This window comes from Thamnophis elegans, chromosome 1 (assembly GCF_009769535.1).
Source record: "Thamnophis elegans isolate rThaEle1 chromosome 1, rThaEle1.pri, whole genome shotgun sequence".
Lineage (NCBI taxonomy): Eukaryota > Metazoa > Chordata > Lepidosauria > Squamata > Colubridae > Thamnophis > Thamnophis elegans.
The window spans coordinates 98469425-98489430 of record NC_045541.1 but is presented as its reverse complement, the minus strand read 5'-3'; the positions used below and the strand labels follow the sequence as shown (position 1 = coordinate 98489430).

The following is a 20006-nucleotide window of genomic DNA, read 5'->3' as shown; positions in this document are numbered from 1 at the left end:
TTGAAATATCAAAATACGCTATTATATGAAATCCAATTTATAATTCATAAGAAGTTATTATACTTCTCTGCTAATATATAACTATGTATTAGGACTATGCAGTGCTTAGATCAAATCCCCCAAAGTGATCTAGGAAAAAGACATAGCTGCTCTAAAGTACTGCAGTCAGTTGTTATGTTGGCACTCTCGTCTTTGCAGCCTTTTGGAAATTGAATCCAAAGTACTGGACAACTCTAACCTACATAAAGGCTGTTTAGATTTGACATATGTATGCTCACATTTCAGTTAAAACTTCAGTATATTACTGGCTTTAAATATTTAAAGGAAAATATAATAGTCACTGACATTGAACAATATATGCAGTAATGACAGCTTTTTTAAAAAAATTACCTAATGCATGTAAAAACAGAAAATAGAAGATTGACTATGAATCTTTTTGCTAGGCATTACTATTGCACATCACATTTATGGAAAATTTGACCTGCAGTACAAATCTGGTGCATCCTGAAGTTCATGCCAGAGTAGAACAGAATAAAAATTACCTCAGATAAATGCAGATTACAACTATATTTTTGAATAAGTGCAAAGTTTAAGTGAAATGACAAAAAGCATACTGTGTAAAGTAATTTGAGAAATGATGAATGAAATGTTTATCTTAGTGCTCACAATTTAATTACACTTCTTTTATGCAGCACAGCACATTTACTGCTCTCTTCAGTAAAATATGTTTAAAGATGGAATAACCAATCAGTTTTTCCCAACAAAGATATCAAAATTTTGAGAGGATTAAATTTTAAAAATAATATAGAGATTATATTTGCAGGTAGACTTATTAAAGTATGTTATCATTCTGACAAATCATAACCAAATGCCTATATTTCATGTTCCATCTTCACTTTGTTGATGTTTCATATATTCTATGATAAAGAATAGGATTTGAGTTTTGCTTAATTAGCACAAGTGTAAAAATAACAGTGTCAGGATTGTCTGTGTAATTATCTTGATAAAATAACCAGAATTTTGATTCAGAAATTATTTATGAACAGTCCACATCTCAGTGTTGGGGAGTTCTGTTGCTCAGGAATGAAATGCTATTTTTCAAAAATGATTTCCCACAACAAGAAATTAAATTTTTATTGTTACTTATTTAGATAGGCCTAAATGAGATCTCAACATGGCATCTTATTCCACCTTCTCAACTTGAGTGAGGCCGCCAAATCCAATTCCTTTAGGGCCAAAATTCTTTGCATAACAAACTGTAAAACAAAGAAAGGAATGATAGATTTAACTATTTTCATAAGCCTGTCAACACAAAACATTATCTAATCTTTCATAAAACCCAACTTTTCTATAAAGCTTTGACAACAGTACCATGTTGAAATACACCTAAATATATATAAACTATATAACTCCATGTTGCTCCTTTATTTGACCCTTGTCTCCATGTAGTGCAGATTTTAAAGCAGGCATTGTAAGTGCAAACAGAGCCACCAGATCTGCTTTTCTAAAATTTAGATGACCACAGGAAGAGTAAGGTTTTATATTTAGGCAAGAAAAATGAAATGCACAGGTACAATATACGTGGTACCTTGCTCAATAGTAGTAACTGTGAGAGGGAACTTGGAGTCCTAGTGGACAACCATTTAAATATGAGCCAGCAGTGTGCAGCAGCTGCCAAAAAAGCCAACACAGTTCTAGGCTACATAAACAGAGGACTTGGACTTAATCTTCGTAAATGTCAACGTCCACAAGGCAGTGACCGTTGCATTGTGAAGGCCAAAGGCAGAACGTCACGGATTACAGAGTTGTTTATCCGTGTGTTGTCCTGCCATTGGGTTCCCTGATTAGAATGAATGTATGAGGTGTTGCTATTTTAAACCGTTTTCTTTTGTTATGTGTTCGTTATGTGTCTTTTTTTTTCCTCTTTATTTTTGTAAGCCGCCCGGAGTCCTTTGGGATTGGGCGGCATATAAATGTGGTTAAATTAAATTAAATTTATAATGCCTTGGTAAGGCCACACTTGGAATGCTACATTCAGTTTTGGTCACCACGATGTAGAAAAGATGTGGAGAGTCTAGAAAGAGTGCAGAGAAGAGCAACAAAGATGATTAGGGGACTGGAGACTAAAACATATGAAGAACAGTTGCAGGAACTGTGTATGTCTAGTTTAGTGAAAAGAAGGATTAGAGAAGACATGATAGCAGTGTTCCAAAATCTCAAGGGTTGTCACAAAGAAGAGGGAGTAAAATTATTCTCCAAGCCACCTGAGGGTAGAACAAGAAGCAATGGGTGGAAACTAATCAAGGAGAAAAGCAACTTAGAACTGAGGAGAAATTTCCTGACAGTTAGAACAATTAATCAGCTTGCCTCCAGAAGTTGTGAATGCCCCAACACTGCAAGTCTTTAAGAAAATGTTGGATAGCCATTTGCCTGAAATGGTATATGGTTTCCTGCCTAGGCAGGAGGGTGGACTAGAAGACCTCCAAGGTTCCTTCCAACTCTGCTATTGTATTGTATTGTATTGTATTAAGACAGCTGCATTGAAGAACTCTTATCTCTTTGCTTCCACCTGAATTTTTGTAGCTCTATTTTAAAAAAAAAATATTTCAGCAAAATGACACAGGTTTTAAAGCAAATGTTTATCACACAAGGAGTTTCATGGGTGGACTACATGATCATTATGTCATTTTTTGCTAGCATGATTACTTGCATGACCAAAGGCTTGTCAGCTGTGAGACATCATACCACACACTGATTTGCTTCACCATTATTTCTTGATCCGACCAAATTTCGTTGGGCTCACACAACCAATTAAGCCATAAACAAGGCATTGCCCTTTCTCAATTCATAATGTGTATCAAGCTAATATTAGAGACATTACATTGCTTAAAGAACATGGAGAAAGGTACAGTACTCAGATGGGAAAGAAGATCAAATGTTAATGAGGGACAAATTGGATCTGCATCTGCTATTTTTATTCATAGTTCATTTTTCAGGGCACTAAAATGCTTTGAACATTTGTAAGTCAACTACCATTAAAAAAACCTAATTAGCAAAAAATATGGAATTAAAATCTACTGTATTATTTTTGTCTTCAGGTCAGTGTTGACTCCTGGTAACTAGTCACTTCAGTTTTCTTGGCAAGAATTTGGAAGGGTTCTTGCCTCTTTCCTGGGGCTGGGAGTAGTGAATGCTCCAAGGTCACCCAATTGGCTTTGAGCCTAAGGCCGAACTAGAACTAATGATCCCCAGTTTCTAGCCTGATGTCTAAATCACTTCACCAGACTGGCTCTTCATTGAATTTGGTATGAAAATGATGAATCTATCATTGATGTGTGGATCTATCCTTCTCCACAATCTTTGAAAGAATCAAGTTTCATTGGATACTTTGAAAAAAAAAAATGGGTCTAAATTCAACATGCATAGTCTAAGTCTGCATGCTAATGTTTCTCTGAAATGATATTTTACATATTACACTTGCCTTTACAATAAATCTCCCCATCTTTGTCTGTAACATTTGTAGATTCTAGACTTTTTCCACAAAAAGCACATCGGAAGCAAGTCTTGTGCCAAGGCTGAAACCGAAGACAAAAAAAAGAATTAACTCACATAAAGTATTTGCAAAGCAAGGTTTTTGTTTGGCAGTCTATTCATAAATTAAGAGAAAGATTATTTGATCTTAATTTACCTTTCACAAGCTAATCTGGACTTCAGACAGTACATTTATGCTGAATACACGTGAAAATCATAGTACCATGTTTCCCCGAAAATAAGACAAAAATTTTCTTTTGACCCCAGAAATAAGCGCTTGGCTTTATTTTCGGGGAGGTCTTATTATTTTTGAGATGCAGGAGGCGCCGAGCGTGGTCACCTCATCGCTGTTGCTGTGTTGCAAGATTTTCAGGGAGGGCTTATTTTCAGAGGAGGGCTTATTTTAACGCATGCGCTTAAAAGCCCGATTGGGCTTATTTTGCTGGGAGGTCTTATTTTCAGGGAAAAGGGTAATTATTATTGCCTCAAGCAGATCAGAGTCAGACTATCAACTGCAAAATGAGGATAACGTGCCATTTTAAAATGTGAAAGAAGACAAATGTGTCTTTCTGCCGCATAATCCTTGGCATATCAACATATTCTCTTTAGTGTTGTATAGGTTGGGAATCATAATCTTGTGTCTACTGTGCATGTAACAATATGAAGGTTGTTAATTATTCTTGGTTTGTGATAGCTGTCAGCCAAATGTTTTTAATAGTAACTGTGTATTGTGATAACATGTTTCATAGATTTCTTACCTTTCCTCCTCCTATTATCTTCTCTGCAGCATACACTGACTTTCCACAACGAGGACATTTTTCTACTTCTCCAAACCTTGTGGCAAATTTTGAAGGGTTGGTAGGGGTAGACGGACGACCCGGCTTTGGTGAGCTGGTGGCAAAAAGGTTTAGCATATATTAACTTTTTTATCTCAAAGATTAACTGACCTGATCTAATATCTGACCTGACAAATAATGTATCAAATAAGGAGAGGTGAAGGGAGAGGGGGAAAGAGGGAGGGAGGGAGAGAGAGAGAGAACATTTATGTTTTTAATAGAGTCAACCAATATTACCAATGTTATGTAAGAACTATGTATTCTAAAGAATTTATTGTCAGGCTGGTTCTTTAAAACACAATTGCTGAGTTCATGCTGACCAGAGTTTATAGCAGAATGTTCAATTTGTTCATGCTCAGCATGAAGTAAAAGAGGAAGATCTATTTCTTTGAGATATCCTGATAAATATAAAGAATAATAGAAATATAAAAGTAACTATTTTTAATGGTTAGAAAGGTTTGGGCAACAAAATCACAAAAAGTGTTATATTTTGAAGAATAATAAATATATTATGATGCAGATTTTTGTAGGTTCTGTCAATGAACCATAGCTATAAATTTAACACAGATAAAATGTAAAAGAATTAGAGAAATAAAAGGCACCATTCAAAAGCAAAGATACCTGGTGAAATTTCAGAATAAAAGACATACACTATAATAAGGGTAATGTCATAGAACCATGTATATTATGGTTATTGCAGATTTCAAAAGAAATGAGGAATCAACCTTCAGATCTGCCACATTGATAAATAGTGATAAATGTCCACAGCTTTTGTAATTCTACAATACACACCGTATTATTTAGTCTGCAACAAGGTTAGAAAGCAGAAGGAACAATACACTGTTGTAGTATTTGGAAATCTTTTTAAGCCTTTTCCAATCCCACCGCACCCACCAAATATATGTCCTAAATTCCTTTCCTGAGATAGCCTACAATCTCCTTGTCCTTTGCATTCTTCATTGTTTGGGTCCTTGGTGCTGAGAACTATTCTCTGAGCTCAGTTCAACCCTGAGCTACATACATTCTCTCTCATTGGTAGCATTGCTTAGACTTAAAAAAAAAACAATATAGAAATCTGAATATCCTTGGACAAATGTTTTTGGAGAGATGATTTTAGATTAACCTGATCTAAACAGAATCCAATGCAAGAAATTATTGCCAGAGGTTCCGAATTTGGATTCTGTTGTCTCTATTCCATTCCCCACCATGCCACTTCTCTCCCCAATCCAGTTCCAGTGAAGAAGGTTTTCCTGATTGGACTACTCCAATTGATATGTTCGAATCTGTATGTAGACAGCACAAATGCATAAATGAAAAGGTTAAGAGTAAAGACCAATTCTTTAAGAGGAAGTGCTTGCTTGCTAAATATTTCTGATCCCTTTAATATCTTTCTGTAAATAAATAATATCTTTCTGTAAATATCTTTCTGTAAGTAAAAAGAAGTACCATATTAAGATGGTAAGAGCTGCAGTGGCACAATAGTTAGAGTGCAGTACTGCAGGCTACTTCTGCTGATCACCTGCTGCCTGCAGTTTGGCAGATGGAATCTCACCAGGCTCAAGATTGACTCAACCTTCCATCCATCTGAGGTGAGTAAAATGAGGACCCAGATTGTTGGGGGCAATAGGCTGACTCTGTAAACTGCTTAGAGAAGGCTGTAAAGCACTATGAAGTGGTATATAAGTCTAAGTGCTAAGGGGACAAGAGCATATTGGACCCTATACTCTGGAATGCCTTGCCCTTACAAGCGCCTTTCATATTTTATCAGTTTACCACAAACTGGTAAAAATCATTTTCTCTAAACAGACATTCAAGGTAAAGGGTCCTTGATGCACTCTTAAGGTTGGTGTTAGTTTGCTAGCACTGGTGTTCTATATCTGCAAGAAAACAACCAAGCTCCGAGAGCACCAAGGACCCTTTATTTCAATCCTGAGCTATAAATATTCTTTATTGAGACATTCAAGGTATAAATGGTTGATGTGTGATGTAGAATTTGTAGTGTGTATTGGTTTTACTGCCAAGCATATTACAAAACTAAGCAGTAAGAAGATCCTAGAAAACAAACAATTGAACAAAGAAACAATGGAATGTGTGGATCATATCTATACATGCACATTGCTTTGTGGGTTGTAAGTTTTTTCCAATGAAGGAGTAGGCACCAAAGGAGTCCTATATTAAGATAATTTGCTTTTAACTAAATCTTGTTTTATTATTAAACAAGATATTATAAATCATACGGATATCCAGAAAAAATTGTTCAAATCAGTTTGAAAACTTTTTAAAAAACCACCACCCTTATATTAACGTTGGAAATTATTATTGTTGCTTTATTGCAATTAGGATGATATTTTCTCAGTCTTTAGGGCTGTGGTGGTGCAGTTGTTAGAATGCAGTACTGCAGGTTACTTCTGCTGACTGCCGGTTGCCTGCAGTTCGTCAGTTTGATTCTCACCAGGCTCAAGGTCGACTCATCCTTCTATCCTTCCGAGGTTGCTAAAATGAGGGCCCAGATTGTTGGGGGCAATATGCTGACTCTGTATAGTGCTTAGACAGGACTGTAAAGGACTGTGAAGTGGTATAATGTCCATAAGTCTAAGTGCTATTGCTATTTATACTTATATTATAGAAATATGAACATAGAACTTTATAGAGCAGCAGGTAGTGCTTAATCTTAGTTACTCAAAACAAATATTCTACTTCAACATGGAGTACAGTGACCATGTTTTCTTGGAAAAAGATAAATCTGAAAAGAGGGCTAATTTGAAAGGTTTGTAAGGAAAAAATTGGTTTTGTTGATAATTTTGTTTTACAAAGTCAAATTCAACAGTAAAACCAAGAAAAACTTTACAAAAGCACATATTCTAATAAAATGCCTTAAAACAAGCAGTATATGTAAAACTATTTTAGAAAGAAAATTCAGTTTCATACAAATGAGAAAGACTGTGTATCAAACAGTACATTTGTTTTGTAAAAATTAAATGACTGGAATAAAGGACAAAAGTTGGTTTTTGAAAAATATATAAATATAAAGGAGGCCTTCTGGAAACAAAGGATTGTACCAGTGGTGGGATTTTTTTACTACTGGTTCTGTGGGTGTGGCAGGCAAGGTTACTGCAAAATCCCTAATACCTCCCCACCCCACTAACCTGCTTTCCAGCTCTGTTCTCCTGTTTAAGGCAACAAAAGAAGATCAGCTGGGAGGCAGTGGGGATGGGGCCAGTCTATTTGCCAGTTCTCCGAACTACTCAAGATTTCTGCTACCGGTTCGCAAGAACCTGTCAGAACTGGTTGAATATAACCTCTGGATTGTACTTTATAATTAATAGGATCACTCTACCCTAGAAGGAAAGTAATCAGCAGATTGTAATGGGACTACTTCAAGAATGAGGGAAACTTCAGGATAATGTGACTGGACAAAGTAATCAAGGTTGTTGTTGCGATAATTTAAGGAGAGGGCATAATTACACCACCATACAAAGCAAAGGTGAGTAGAAATCAAATAAATAATAATAATATTCCATTCATTGTGTAATTAACCATTAATGTAATATTCAGCTATGTGATACCCTGCAGTTCTCTGGAAGTCAGGAGGGATTGGCCTCCAGCTCAAAGAATTAAAATTTAGATTCTATTTATTTTTACAAAATTTAAAATATGTGTAAATAAGGCTTCATTTTCTGATGCCATGTAAAGGAAATATTCTTTGCCCAATAGAATAGGTAATCGTTTTAGAGTAATACTCCTGAAGAACTAAGTCTAATTGTTTTAAAGTAATACTCCTGAAGGACTAAGGCTCATTAAAATGGTTTTAGGAAAATGATTGTAGCAATTAAAGAAAAACAACCAGATAACTATTTCTCCAACATGTTGTTATGGAAACTGAGCAAAATAACTGAATGCAACCACAGCTATAATTATAAAACAACCCAGAATTTCACTCACTGCTGCTGTAAATCCAGCCCCAGATGTTCTCCTGTGTCCGTACTGAGACAACCGGCGCCTTGCCCAAAGCCAATTCCTTTGGGGCCATATTTCCTCCCATAACATGTTTTGCAGTAGATTTCAGATTCATGAGCCGCTACTGTTGTGCTGTCCAGAGCTTTTCGGCAGCCCACTAAGAAAGAAAGACGAAAACACATGTTATGGTCCTGATCTGCAAACAGAGACTTAAATTTTACTATTCTGCATTGGAAGTTTGAAAATGAGGATACGAAAAGTTTCCCTACATAATAATCAAAGGCAATATAAACTAGTTTCATCTACTGTTAGAGAAATGAGAAGCAATCATGGGTCCAGAAAAACTAGGGTGGAAAATACTGTTTCCCTCACCATTACAGCCCTTGAGAAGGGTATCATACAAAGAAGAATAAAAGCTAGAATTCATTGATGGTGACAAGGATAGAGAGCTTTGAATTCAGAAAGTCTTAAGGTCTGTTTCTGTAGACTTGATCTTATGCACTTGGGTGCTTTGTTGCAACTTTAAGCCATGCCTAGCTGCACATAGATTTATAACTAAATAGCATTACAGAAATGCTATTAAATCTCTGGTGATACTTTTCTCCAAAGGAAACTAAATCTGGGTGCCCACTGGACCTGGATCTTCTACAAAGCTCAGGAAAATTAAGTTTGCCTATTTGAGGAGAACATTTCCCAAATGAAAACACACTTTGAGCAAGTGTGGCATTATAATAAAGATTATGCATGGGACAGCTTCTCTTTCATATCCCGCACCAGCCATAAACCATGTCTGCCTATCCAGCTTTGAAGTGAAGGTCATGACGAATTCCGACCTTATAAAACACCATTACAAAGTTCCTTAAGATTATGTGAAGTGCTTTGAATACTTATAGATCCTTTGAAGTCTAATGCAAATTAAGCTTTATTTGTATTTTTGGCAATGTATATTTACAGGCTACGTCTGGGTCACAATTGTGGGAAATAATGCTTTTCTGAATTCCACCACTATCCCCATGGAACAAAAATAAGATTTATTCTGACATATTGCAATAGTATTGCTAACTATATGACTATAACATCCTTCGCTTACAAAATTAACAAAGGCCACTGCAAATGTTTCATATTTGTCTTAAGGATAGGAAGGCAGATATTCACAGATGTTACAAATACATTTTCTCCAGTGCATTAAGATCACAAATGAAAGTTGATTATTGAAGTGAATCGGGACAGATAAAATTGAGCTCTCTGAAGAAATAACGTTGTGATTTTGTGAATTTCCTCCTTGACAATTTTGCATTTTCATCTGGGAAAAAAAGATAATGGCGTTTGCTCTGTGAATTGTTAAGGGATGGCTCCACCAGCAGATAAAGTGCTTCTATTTCTGGTCTCTTTGGAATAGAGGGTCTGTGCTGCAACAGATGGCTCCAAAGCCTTGCTGGCTGAGAAGACTCATCTGTCAGAAAGTAGTTTGAAGTTGACAAATTGTGATTGAGCCACACAGCCACCACAGATGCCCTTTAAGTCACAACTGACTTGGACAAATCAGAGGTGTTAATGACAGCAAGTCACATCATAAGGGGTAGAATCCCCAACACACACACACAGGAGAGGCTGTGTTGTCTGCCAGCATTGTTCCACAAAATTAATGACTGAAGGCCATTTATTATTTATATGACTTTCCTACTAATTATACTTCAAGCTGTGTGAACACCATAAAATCATCTAACAATTTAAACAACAAACTAGCTCACAAACATTTGCTACAGGAAATAATGTAAACATATAATGCAACCAACCAAACAACCTTGCTGCCTTTTATGCAGAAGTATGGTCTATTAAGTTTAATAAGAATTTAACTCCCAGATAATGAGGATGCAGTTGCAGTCTAAAAGTCTCTACAATAAAGCCTAATGTTGCACATTAAAAGCCATTGTACAAAATACTTTTTTTTGGTATATCTAACACACAGACAGAAAGGGAGAGGCTATCTTGCTCTCAGCTGTCAACTCAGAGAAGGTATTAAGGAAAGAAATCAGATCTACAGCCATCCATTGGGTGTGAACCGTAGATAGACCATTATTTTGAGAAAACCAATTACTGATCATGGACTTAAGAGACAGGAAGCTTTTCTTAATGTTTCACCATAAATCCACTCTCTTGTACTTTAAAACCATTTCCCCTTGTTCTAGCCACTAGGATGTCCGTTTCAATTATATGAAAGGAGAAGTTGTGTTGAACATTAAAGAAAATGACCACTTTTCTATAAAGATTGGAAAGAATATAGTACAGGTTCTGGTCCCTCCAACCCCTTCTTTTGCTTGCTAAATTATTCTTTTATCAAAGTCGACCCTGTTCTCCAATTGATTTGATGCTCATTTTTATTTGATATGCAACATCTGGATTCTTCATAGATCCTAGCACAGACTGACTGAAAGGTATTTTACCAGTTATGCTGTCATATAATTTTTGTCAGTGTTGATTATTCAGTCTCGTTATTCTTCTTCATTCCTCCAAAAACCCTGATTATTTTTTCAACAGTCAAAACCTACTCTTAACCTAGATAGAGACATCTAACCAATTATCAAACCCATGAACAAAAAGAACATCTATTTTCTATCAGTGTAATTTACAATCTTTCTTGTGGCAAGACATTCATTGGTCTTTCAAATGAGGAAGGCCGGGAGAAAAACAATATTAATGGTATTGAAAATCAAAATTAAATACATATAGGATGTTTACATCCATGCATCTAATAATATTTGTAAGCTGTCTTGAGACACCTCTAGGTAAGATGGGCAACATATAAATTGAATAAATAAATATTTCTTTTGTCATATTAAAATTAGTGTTTGATGTAAATTTTTGGAGGAGCTCTGGAGGACTCATCCCGGATCTGAGAGAGCTACAGTGTAGAACTTCTAGTTGACTGGAATAGTGAATACAAGCTTGTTTCTCCCAGAAGGAATCTTTATGTTATCCAACGTGACACTATTCTTAAACACAACAGAGATGTCAGTATAGAACTATCACATATACAGTATGTCACATATTTTTTCTCCTGGAGGATTTTAAGCAAAGAGTTACTATTGCGAAGTCGTAGCAATGAATGTTATATATTTGTAGAAAATTGGACCAGAGTACCTTGAAGGCTCTTTCCCATGCTACAATCAGAGTTACACATCATGCTATGTCATAATATTGCTTATTTTTTTATTTACTTTTTATTTGTTTGCTTGCTTGCTTATTTGTTTGTTTTCAATTTCTGTAGCCATCCATCTCAATCAATGACTCTGAACCAATCAATTCTGGCTTATGTTGTATGGTGCCAAAAATTGTGGCTAATAAAGGAATTTATAGCTAATTTTATGCAAGCTCACCTATTATGGTTTATTTAACAAAATGTAATCCTTGTAAAATGTAAGAGCCGAGGTGGCGCGGTGGTTAAATGCAGCACTGCAGGCTACTTCAGCTGACTGCTAGATCAGCAGTTCAGCGGTTCAAATCTCACCGGCTCAGGGTTGACTCAGCCTTCCATCCTTCCGAGGTGGGTAAAATGAGGACCCGGATTGTTGTTGGGGGCAATATGCTGACTCTGTAAACCGCTTAGAGAGGGCTGAAAGCCCTATGAAGCGGTATATAAGTCTACTGCTATTGCTATTGCTATTGCTTCCGAGATTGGTAAAATGAAGACCCAGATTGTTGGGGATAATATCAGTGGTGCAATTCAGCCAGTTCTATCTGGTTCGCATGAACCGGTAGCAGAAGTGGCAGGAGGCTCCGTCACCCGCCAGGATGTCTTCACATCCCGTTTTTGATGCTCTGCGCATGTGCAGAAGGTCCTGTGAATGCACAGAAGTGGTACGTGCGCTCACATTTGTGAACCAGGGGCGAAGGTAAATTGATTTCACCCTTGGATAATATGATGTTCTGTAAACCACTTAGACTCAGAAACTGCTATAAAGCATTATGAAGCGGTATGTAAGTCTAAGTGCTATTACTATTGCTAATATTATGACTTAATGCTCTATGAGTTAATCCACGAGTGATGTTATGGCTAGGTAAAAGATTTTCTCTCAAGCACTATAAAATATGTTTCTGAAAACTTTGTAAGAACCAATGATTGATTTATTATTTAGTATTTATTCATTCATGAATATGACATTTGAATACAATAATTACTTTTAGCTGCTCTTTTTGTAGGCAGAAATAAAGGATATTAGCTATTGTTCCAGGAGTCACAATGAGGAATAACAATCTGTAATTATTTAGTGAAAGAAGAAACATAGATGAACTTACTGCATAGGAAACATGTCTTATGAAAACTCCGCCCATTACACTGAATTTCCTCAGCATGGTAGACTGTTTTGTCACACGCACCACATTTGGCTCCACCTCCCCAATTTGGCATCCTTGATATTTTTCAATTGGCTTCAGCTGGCACCTTTAAATCCAGAAATAAATGAAGCATAATTAGCAGAAATTTGTCCTCAAGCGTGCTATACTAAAACATTTTAACATGATGCTGTGCAAGCTATCCAGCTGTGTCATAATGGAGCTGTCAGTTGGGACTACCATGTCTGGGCTGCAAACCTTCAGACAACCACCGGATGACAGAGAAAAAGAATGCGCTCTCTCTCTCTCTCTTTGATGCAGTCACGATATGGCATGCCCAGGATGGTTCCTGTAAAAATGTAGGGTTTGACTCTGGCTTGGTTGACCAATTTAAATTATGGGAATTGAGATGAATCATAAGTGCAAGAATCTCCCAAATTTATGACCTTTTAAGAAGGGCCAAGTCTGAAAAATAAGAAGAGGATGAAAAATAGCTGATAAAAATCCTCAAGGATTGTGAAAGTTACCAAACATGTGAGACCCTCTTGCACCCTTCCTGGGTGCCACCACATATATTTATATATCTGTCATGATGCCTCTTGGAATAATCATTCCAGAAAATTGTGGCACACAGAGGAATTGGGGGTTGGAAAATCTTCATTGATGTTTAATAGTGGGGAGGGGGGGGGGAGCCAGATAAGACAATAATCAAGAACAGAGCACTGTCATTATCTTGAACTTATAGCCACTGTAAAAACGTGTGCATTGGGTTAGTGGCAGAAAACCTTTTGCTACCTGAGACAAATCTAATAGTTTCATCTTCCTTTCAAGAAGCATGAAAGGCAAGGTTATTTTGGCACCTATGGCAGGAGATCCCACTGACATCTCTTGACTATTCCTGACAACAAAACAATGCAATAATAAATAAAATTGTAATTCTCAGAAGAACTCCCAGACTCTGTTTCATTTTGTAGTGCACTTCAGCTTCAATCCAAAAGGGCTCTATAGAGATCTTCTAGTTAAGCCTTTAAAGAAATAATAAATTGCATGACACAAAATGTAATATCTTCTACAAAGCAGCCTTTCATGATATAAGAATCTCCTTGAGTTCTCAACACAACCATTAGATATGATCTCTTGTTGCTCCAATTACTGTCAGCACTGTGGGGTTTTCATACTTAACCTAAATGGTATTTATTCCTACTGAGTTTATCCTTTTGCCGAGTGGATCTTCTTTAGAAAGATCAAGGTATTTAAAACATCTAGGAATTATTCCTATGCTTAGCAATAACTAGCTGTATCCCATTTTAATTAAATTACCATGAAAGTATTTTCCTTCTGAAAAGGAAATACCTATTTCAGTTCAAGAGAAGGAAGAAGCATTTGCTTTCCCTTCAAATATCAATAAGATATTTTTTTTCATCATGTGCATTTAATAAAAATAAGTATAAGCTCAAGAATAACAAAATGAGGGCAAGCATACTCGTGTTGCAACTTGGGAGTGCTCTCCTTTAACACGACATTTGGCTTTATTCTCTGCTGCTATATATTTAAAGTGTGACTCTTTTCTTTCTTTAGTTCATTGCCTCCTCTTATTTTCCTATGCTATTTTATTTTAGCTCACTTGTGTTGTTGCTCAGCAACCAAAGTTAAAAAGAAATCCTCTCATACTACCAGGTCTCCCTGAGTTGTTAGAAAAGAAGTGTAGCATTTGATAATGTATTGCAGAGGCACATCCTTTCAGATTCCACAAATAAATGTGTAAATTTCCTCCCTTTGAAAATCTGAGCTTTGCAATATGGTACAACAAAAGTTTAGCCCCGGCATTCAAAGCTTGTTCACACAAGCAATTAAGAATGGCATCACAGACTTTAGAAAGCAAATGTTGCCTGTCCTAGAAACATAGCAGCACAAAAGAAGAGTTGCAATGAACAGCTGTGGAAAGCAGATACATATGCAAAGAAAGGGTTGGGCTGGATCTGAATCTAGCTTAAAATGGTTAATAAATGGCTGCTCAACTCTGATGAACTATCTTTGTGCTAAAGGTCCTTGGCCCAAATATTTCATGTTAGAATCTCTGCTCAGAAATTCTAACGTGAGAATGTATGTGCTTTGATTACCACTTATCAAAAGAGCCTCCTATCTCATCAAATGTTTCTTGTCAGAGATTAAAAGTCTAAGAGGTTGGAGGTGGATCAAGAGGGAGAAGAATGCAAAATAGATAAAAGGGTGAGGGGAGGGGAATACATTTAACTTGATTGCACTTGCTGGGTGTAGAACTGAGAATAAGAAAGCAGTGGGCTTAAGAAAATGCTTTATTATTTGGATCAGTTTGAAATTGTTTTTGTTGCATTCCCCTTTCCTTTCCTTCTTTTTAGTAATAATTCCAAGGACAGCAATACATTTATGAAGGAAATGCAACGTTCTTAACTTCTTAAAGCAAATAGGTTATACTTAGAATGCCTGTCCAGACTCTTATCAAGCAGCTTCAGATGGAGAAACCACAACCTCAATAGAAAAATCTGTTCCAATACTGTTGATATTTTTTTCATTAGCTAACTTGACATTTTCTCTAAAAAACACAATTGTATATTATTAAATTAATTAATTAATTAGATAATTATTCACTTAATTATCTGAAAATCATCCAGCTCTTCCAATTAGGTTAGTCTTTTAATAAAGTCCAACATGACAGCTTCGTATATTCAGCCATATTCAGCTCCTGTTATTTGCTGTTTTGTTTTTATTACTTCACTTTTTTGAGCACACCATCAGTGACAAAGGTGAGATGAAACAAATCTTTCCCTTTGTGCTAGATTCTGGGCAGTTGAGTAGATTGAGCCAAATACAATTAGAAAATGTGTTTCAGTTTAAAGGAAAGAGATCTCTACTTCCTCTCTCACTGGTATGAAATATGATCAATAAGCTAGATTTTCCAAATGGCACAAAAAGGAGCTAAAAAAATAACTCTAGCTATTATTAATATTTGGAAAGCTAACAACATACACAAACACACAAACATCAACAATATTAACTCTAGTTAATGGTTAGAGTCTCGTTTCAGATTTTAAATGTTGGTATTCCATCCTGCCTGGAAAAATACAAATAAACTCAAATGCTATTTGAATTGTCATCCATGTTGCATTCCAGATATTCCATGATTCATTGGAAGAAAAAGGGGATCTTCACCTTCTGCTTTTCTAAGTTCGAGTGATCCTATCATTAAATCCACTCAGAAAAAAATTCTGTGGGACAATAATGATGTTGGCTAGTAGGATTCAGCAAGCAAATATAAGACTCAAAATATAGCAGCGACCTTTTCCTCGTCCTTTATTTCAGATGTACCATAGAAAGGACCTGCATTGCTCATACTGCTTTCTTGATGTCTTGGTGAGTCATATTTTCTAGCCTCAGTCTGTTACATTATGATCAGTTGGGTTACTCTGAACTTCTGGCTCAGTCCATCTTTAACCCTCTTGGCAAACCAGTCCCTTTCTTATTATAGCTTTCCCCTAAGAGATAGCTTATCTAACTGACACTGGACCAAAACACTATTAAGATTTTTTTAAAAAAATCAAGTCCAAGATGTCAGAAATTGCATTGAGATTAACCTAGCATTTGCTCCTAAAAATTGCCATCTTGCTGTCACAGAAAAAGGGAGCTAGAGAAAAGTATTATGTCTAAGAAGAATACAAAAATGAGTTACATTACATACCCAATTTAAAATATTGGAATGATAGTATATTGAAGCAGAAGTTTATGGAGATTTTTCATCTTATTTTATTTCAGAAATGCACAAAAACTACCTGAAGCATTCGGCTTTCCAGCATCTTTGGCAGATTTCTAGGTGGAACAAGATCAGTATTTTTAGCTGCTGTTACTTTGCTTTGGTGGGTTAATTTTTAGATTTTTTTAAAAAATCCTGCCTTTAATTTTTTTTTAAATAGATAACTCATGCTGAATTAGAGTTGGAAGGGACCATGGAGGTCTTATAGTCCAAACCCCTGCTCAAGCAGGAGACACTATACCATTCCAGGCAAATGGCTATCCAATATTTTCTTAAAGACCACCAGTGGAGCACTCACAACTTCTGAAGGCAAGCTGTTTTATTGGTTAATTGTTCTGTCAGGAACTTTCTCCTTAGTTCTAGGTTGGATCTCTCTTTGATAAGTTTCCATCTGTTACATCTGGTCCTGTCTTCATGTGATTTGGATAATTGGTTAATCCCCTCTTCTTTGTTATAGCTTTTTAATTATTAGAAGACTGGCATCATGTCACCCTCTAGCCCTTCTCTTCATTAGACTAGACATTCCCAGTTCCTGCAACCATTCATTTGTTTTAGCATCCAGTCTTCCTTCTTTCTCCTGCTGTTTTGCCCTCAACAGCCCTGTGAGGTAAGTTGGACTACAAGAGAGCGACCAGCCCAAGACCAACCTGAAGCAGGACAAGAACTCATTTTTTTGTTTCCAGCTGGGTGTTTTAAATACTAGACCAAACTGGATTTAGTTCTCAGATTTCTCCGGATTGTGAATATATATATATAGTGTCACAACCCCTGGTATGCCCCAATTATGGGAGGAAGCTAACTGCTTCCATTACAAGAGTCCATCATGACAGAAACCCAATATTTTTTACTGTTACCTTTGTACTGTTGCCTTTGTACATTTGTACAAAGCACAAATACAGCACAAATACAACATATATATATTTATCAGCACAAATACAACATATATATAATCTATATATATATAATCTATATATATAGATTTTTACAACCCCTGGTAAGCCCCAATTATGGGAGGAAGCTAACTGCTTCCATCATCTGTCAATCGGCTCATCACAAGAGTCCATCACGACAGAAACCCAATATTTTTACTGTTGCCTTTGTTATATTTGTGTTTTTTTTTAATTTGTGCTCCCTTTATTTATTTATCAGCACAAATAATAAACACACACACACACATTCATTAAAGGAATCCCAGACTGCAATATTAAATGAAATTACTAGCAAGAGCTCCATTACACTAGGGCAATGGTTCCCAACCTTTTTTTGGCCATGCCCCACCTAAGCATCTCTAAAATCCTGATTCCCCCCCCCCTGACATATAATTCTTACTTTACTCAAAAAGTGAACTCTACTCACGCGGAGGAAGCCTAAAAGGCCATTAACTTGGTTTAAACAAGGTTTAAATTGCCCCCATTAAAAATAAAATTGCTCCCCAGGGGGGCGTGAGGCCCACGTTGGGAACCACTGCACTGGGATGGGGGTTTTTTTGAGGGGGGGGGAGTTAAATTCAAAATTTCCAGATTTGCAAAAAAAATAATTGCAACAATAGTAAACAAATTCTAGCAATCCATTTCTCTCCATGTGGAAAAACCACCCTCACTAAACAATAGCAGACTGTACCCCTTAATGTTTCTTAGCAATACTTACAAGAAGGAAATGTATGTATCTTCTTGTCTTCTTTATCTTTTTGAAGAGCCCAAGCCAAGATCCGGCTGACTTTAAATATTTTCCGGGAGAGGCGGGCTGTGTTAGTTGGGACAGGGGTATGTGAGCAATGATACTGCTATCAGGTAGCTTAAAATAACTTGTGACAAAGCCTTGGATTGAACATCAGTTATGACCAAGTAACAGAACAATGTGGGCCCCTCATGTTACAGTCAATGCTTCCAACTGCAGTCGTCTAGACAAAAAGTAATCAAATGAATCAATAGGACCCCTGGCCTAAGCTGAGTTGTCAATTATAACTGGATCCTTAAAAAAGAAATGAAATTTATTTAGACAGACCACTCAGCTATAGAAAAGGTTCATTGTGGAAAAGCTGTAACTATGGCGTACTATCATTATATGAAGACCATGTAGAAATTTGTCATCCGCCCAAACTGAATAGAAAAAAAATATCACCTTGATCATTTTTAACACCCAGAGATGATACTCGTCATCCGTTGCCACGTCTCCACTTAATCAAAGGCTGTGGGAAGGGGTGTTGTTGTTTTTCTTTTGCTTCTTCTTGGAGACCAATTTAAGAAAAAAGAACTCAGCCTAAATGTTTATAATGACAGATTAAAACAGGTGAGGCAACCTAATACCCTTTAATTTCCTCAGCTCCAGGCAGCATGACAAATAGTATGAGACAAGTACAAAACATCTGGAGAGCATCATCTTGCCTCATAAATTAAGCCTAAACTAAATGTAGTAGTTTACTGAATTAGTCATGTAACCTTATCAATAAAATGAAACATAGTGCAGTCTAATTCCAAAATGAAATGGATCATTCAGTGATCTATTAAGAAGCATCTACAGGCATATTCAAAGAGTTAGGAAGAATCAGTAAGTCTCCCTTAGTTCATATTTACTCATGTTGACTACCATGATAGGAACAATGAAAGAAGACAGATATTGTCAAGCGCAGGAAATCTGGAATCCAGGCAGTTGAAATGAATATAGGTTTATTGCACACTAAAGCTCTCTACAGGAATCTGAACTGCTAACATTTAAAGCAAATTGGTGGTGGATAAGTGTTATGGAATTCAAGGTGGGCTGGACTTGGATCTCTTGTGGATGTGAAGTGACTCGAGACCGGTGACACACTTGCCCCCTGGACTCAAGACTGGTCATCTCCTACAGATATTTACGGAGGATGACACTGGCTTCTGATCATGTTGGTTATATATTGGCTCTAGCAGTGATCTGACTACAATCTATTTGGATTAGAGAATCCAAGTGAGAGGGTTAATGTCTTTTTGGAATCTCCCTGTAAACATAATATTGTATCTGATAGGCTTATTAAGGATTATGCATCTGTTCTTGTTCGTTTAAATGTACATTTAAAGGTAATTTTTAGCCCAATAATCTCATATACTGTATGTCTACTCCAAAACAAGCCCAGTGAGTTCCTGAACCCAAATACAAAACATTGCAGCAAAAAATAGAAATCATATAACTACCGTATTTTCCGGAGTATAAGATGCACCTTTCCCCCTCAATCTGGGTTATTTATACACTGAATACAGCATTTTTGGCCTCCCCAAAACCCTGCCCCCTTTGCAAAAATGGCCACGCATAGCCTTTTTACGCACGCGCGCACACACACACACAGTCCTCAGGAGCAGTCTATAAGTCTCCTAAAGGCTGTGCATGCCCCCTTTTTTGACAAAAAAAAAACGGGCCGTTTTTGCAAGGTCTACAGAGTACAAAAACTTTTTTAAAAATTTGCTTCTTCAAAATCTTGGTGCGTTTTATACTCCGAAAAATACAGTATATGCAATTAAGTTATTCTTTAAGGAGTTCAAGTTGTCTAGTTATATATGATTCTTCTTTTAATTTTTATTTATTTATCAATCTAG

The 20006-nt window shown here is 36.5% G+C and overlaps 1 protein-coding gene across 1 annotated transcript; it reads right to left on the bottom strand.

The window, feature by feature from the left end:
* Positions 1-29: 29 nt before the first annotated feature.
* On the bottom strand, positions 30-18140 carry CSRP3 (cysteine and glycine rich protein 3). Its single transcript, XM_032225169.1, has 6 exons — positions 18091-18140; positions 12621-12765; positions 8310-8481; positions 4290-4422; positions 3482-3575; positions 30-1256 (listed from the first exon to the last, which is right to left on the bottom strand). Exons 2-6 carry the CDS (start codon positions 12730-12732, stop codon positions 1183-1185), a joined length of 585 nt encoding a protein of 194 aa, XP_032081060.1. The 5' UTR covers positions 12733-12765; positions 18091-18140; the 3' UTR covers positions 30-1182.
* Between the last annotated feature and the right edge of the window lie 1866 nt (positions 18141-20006).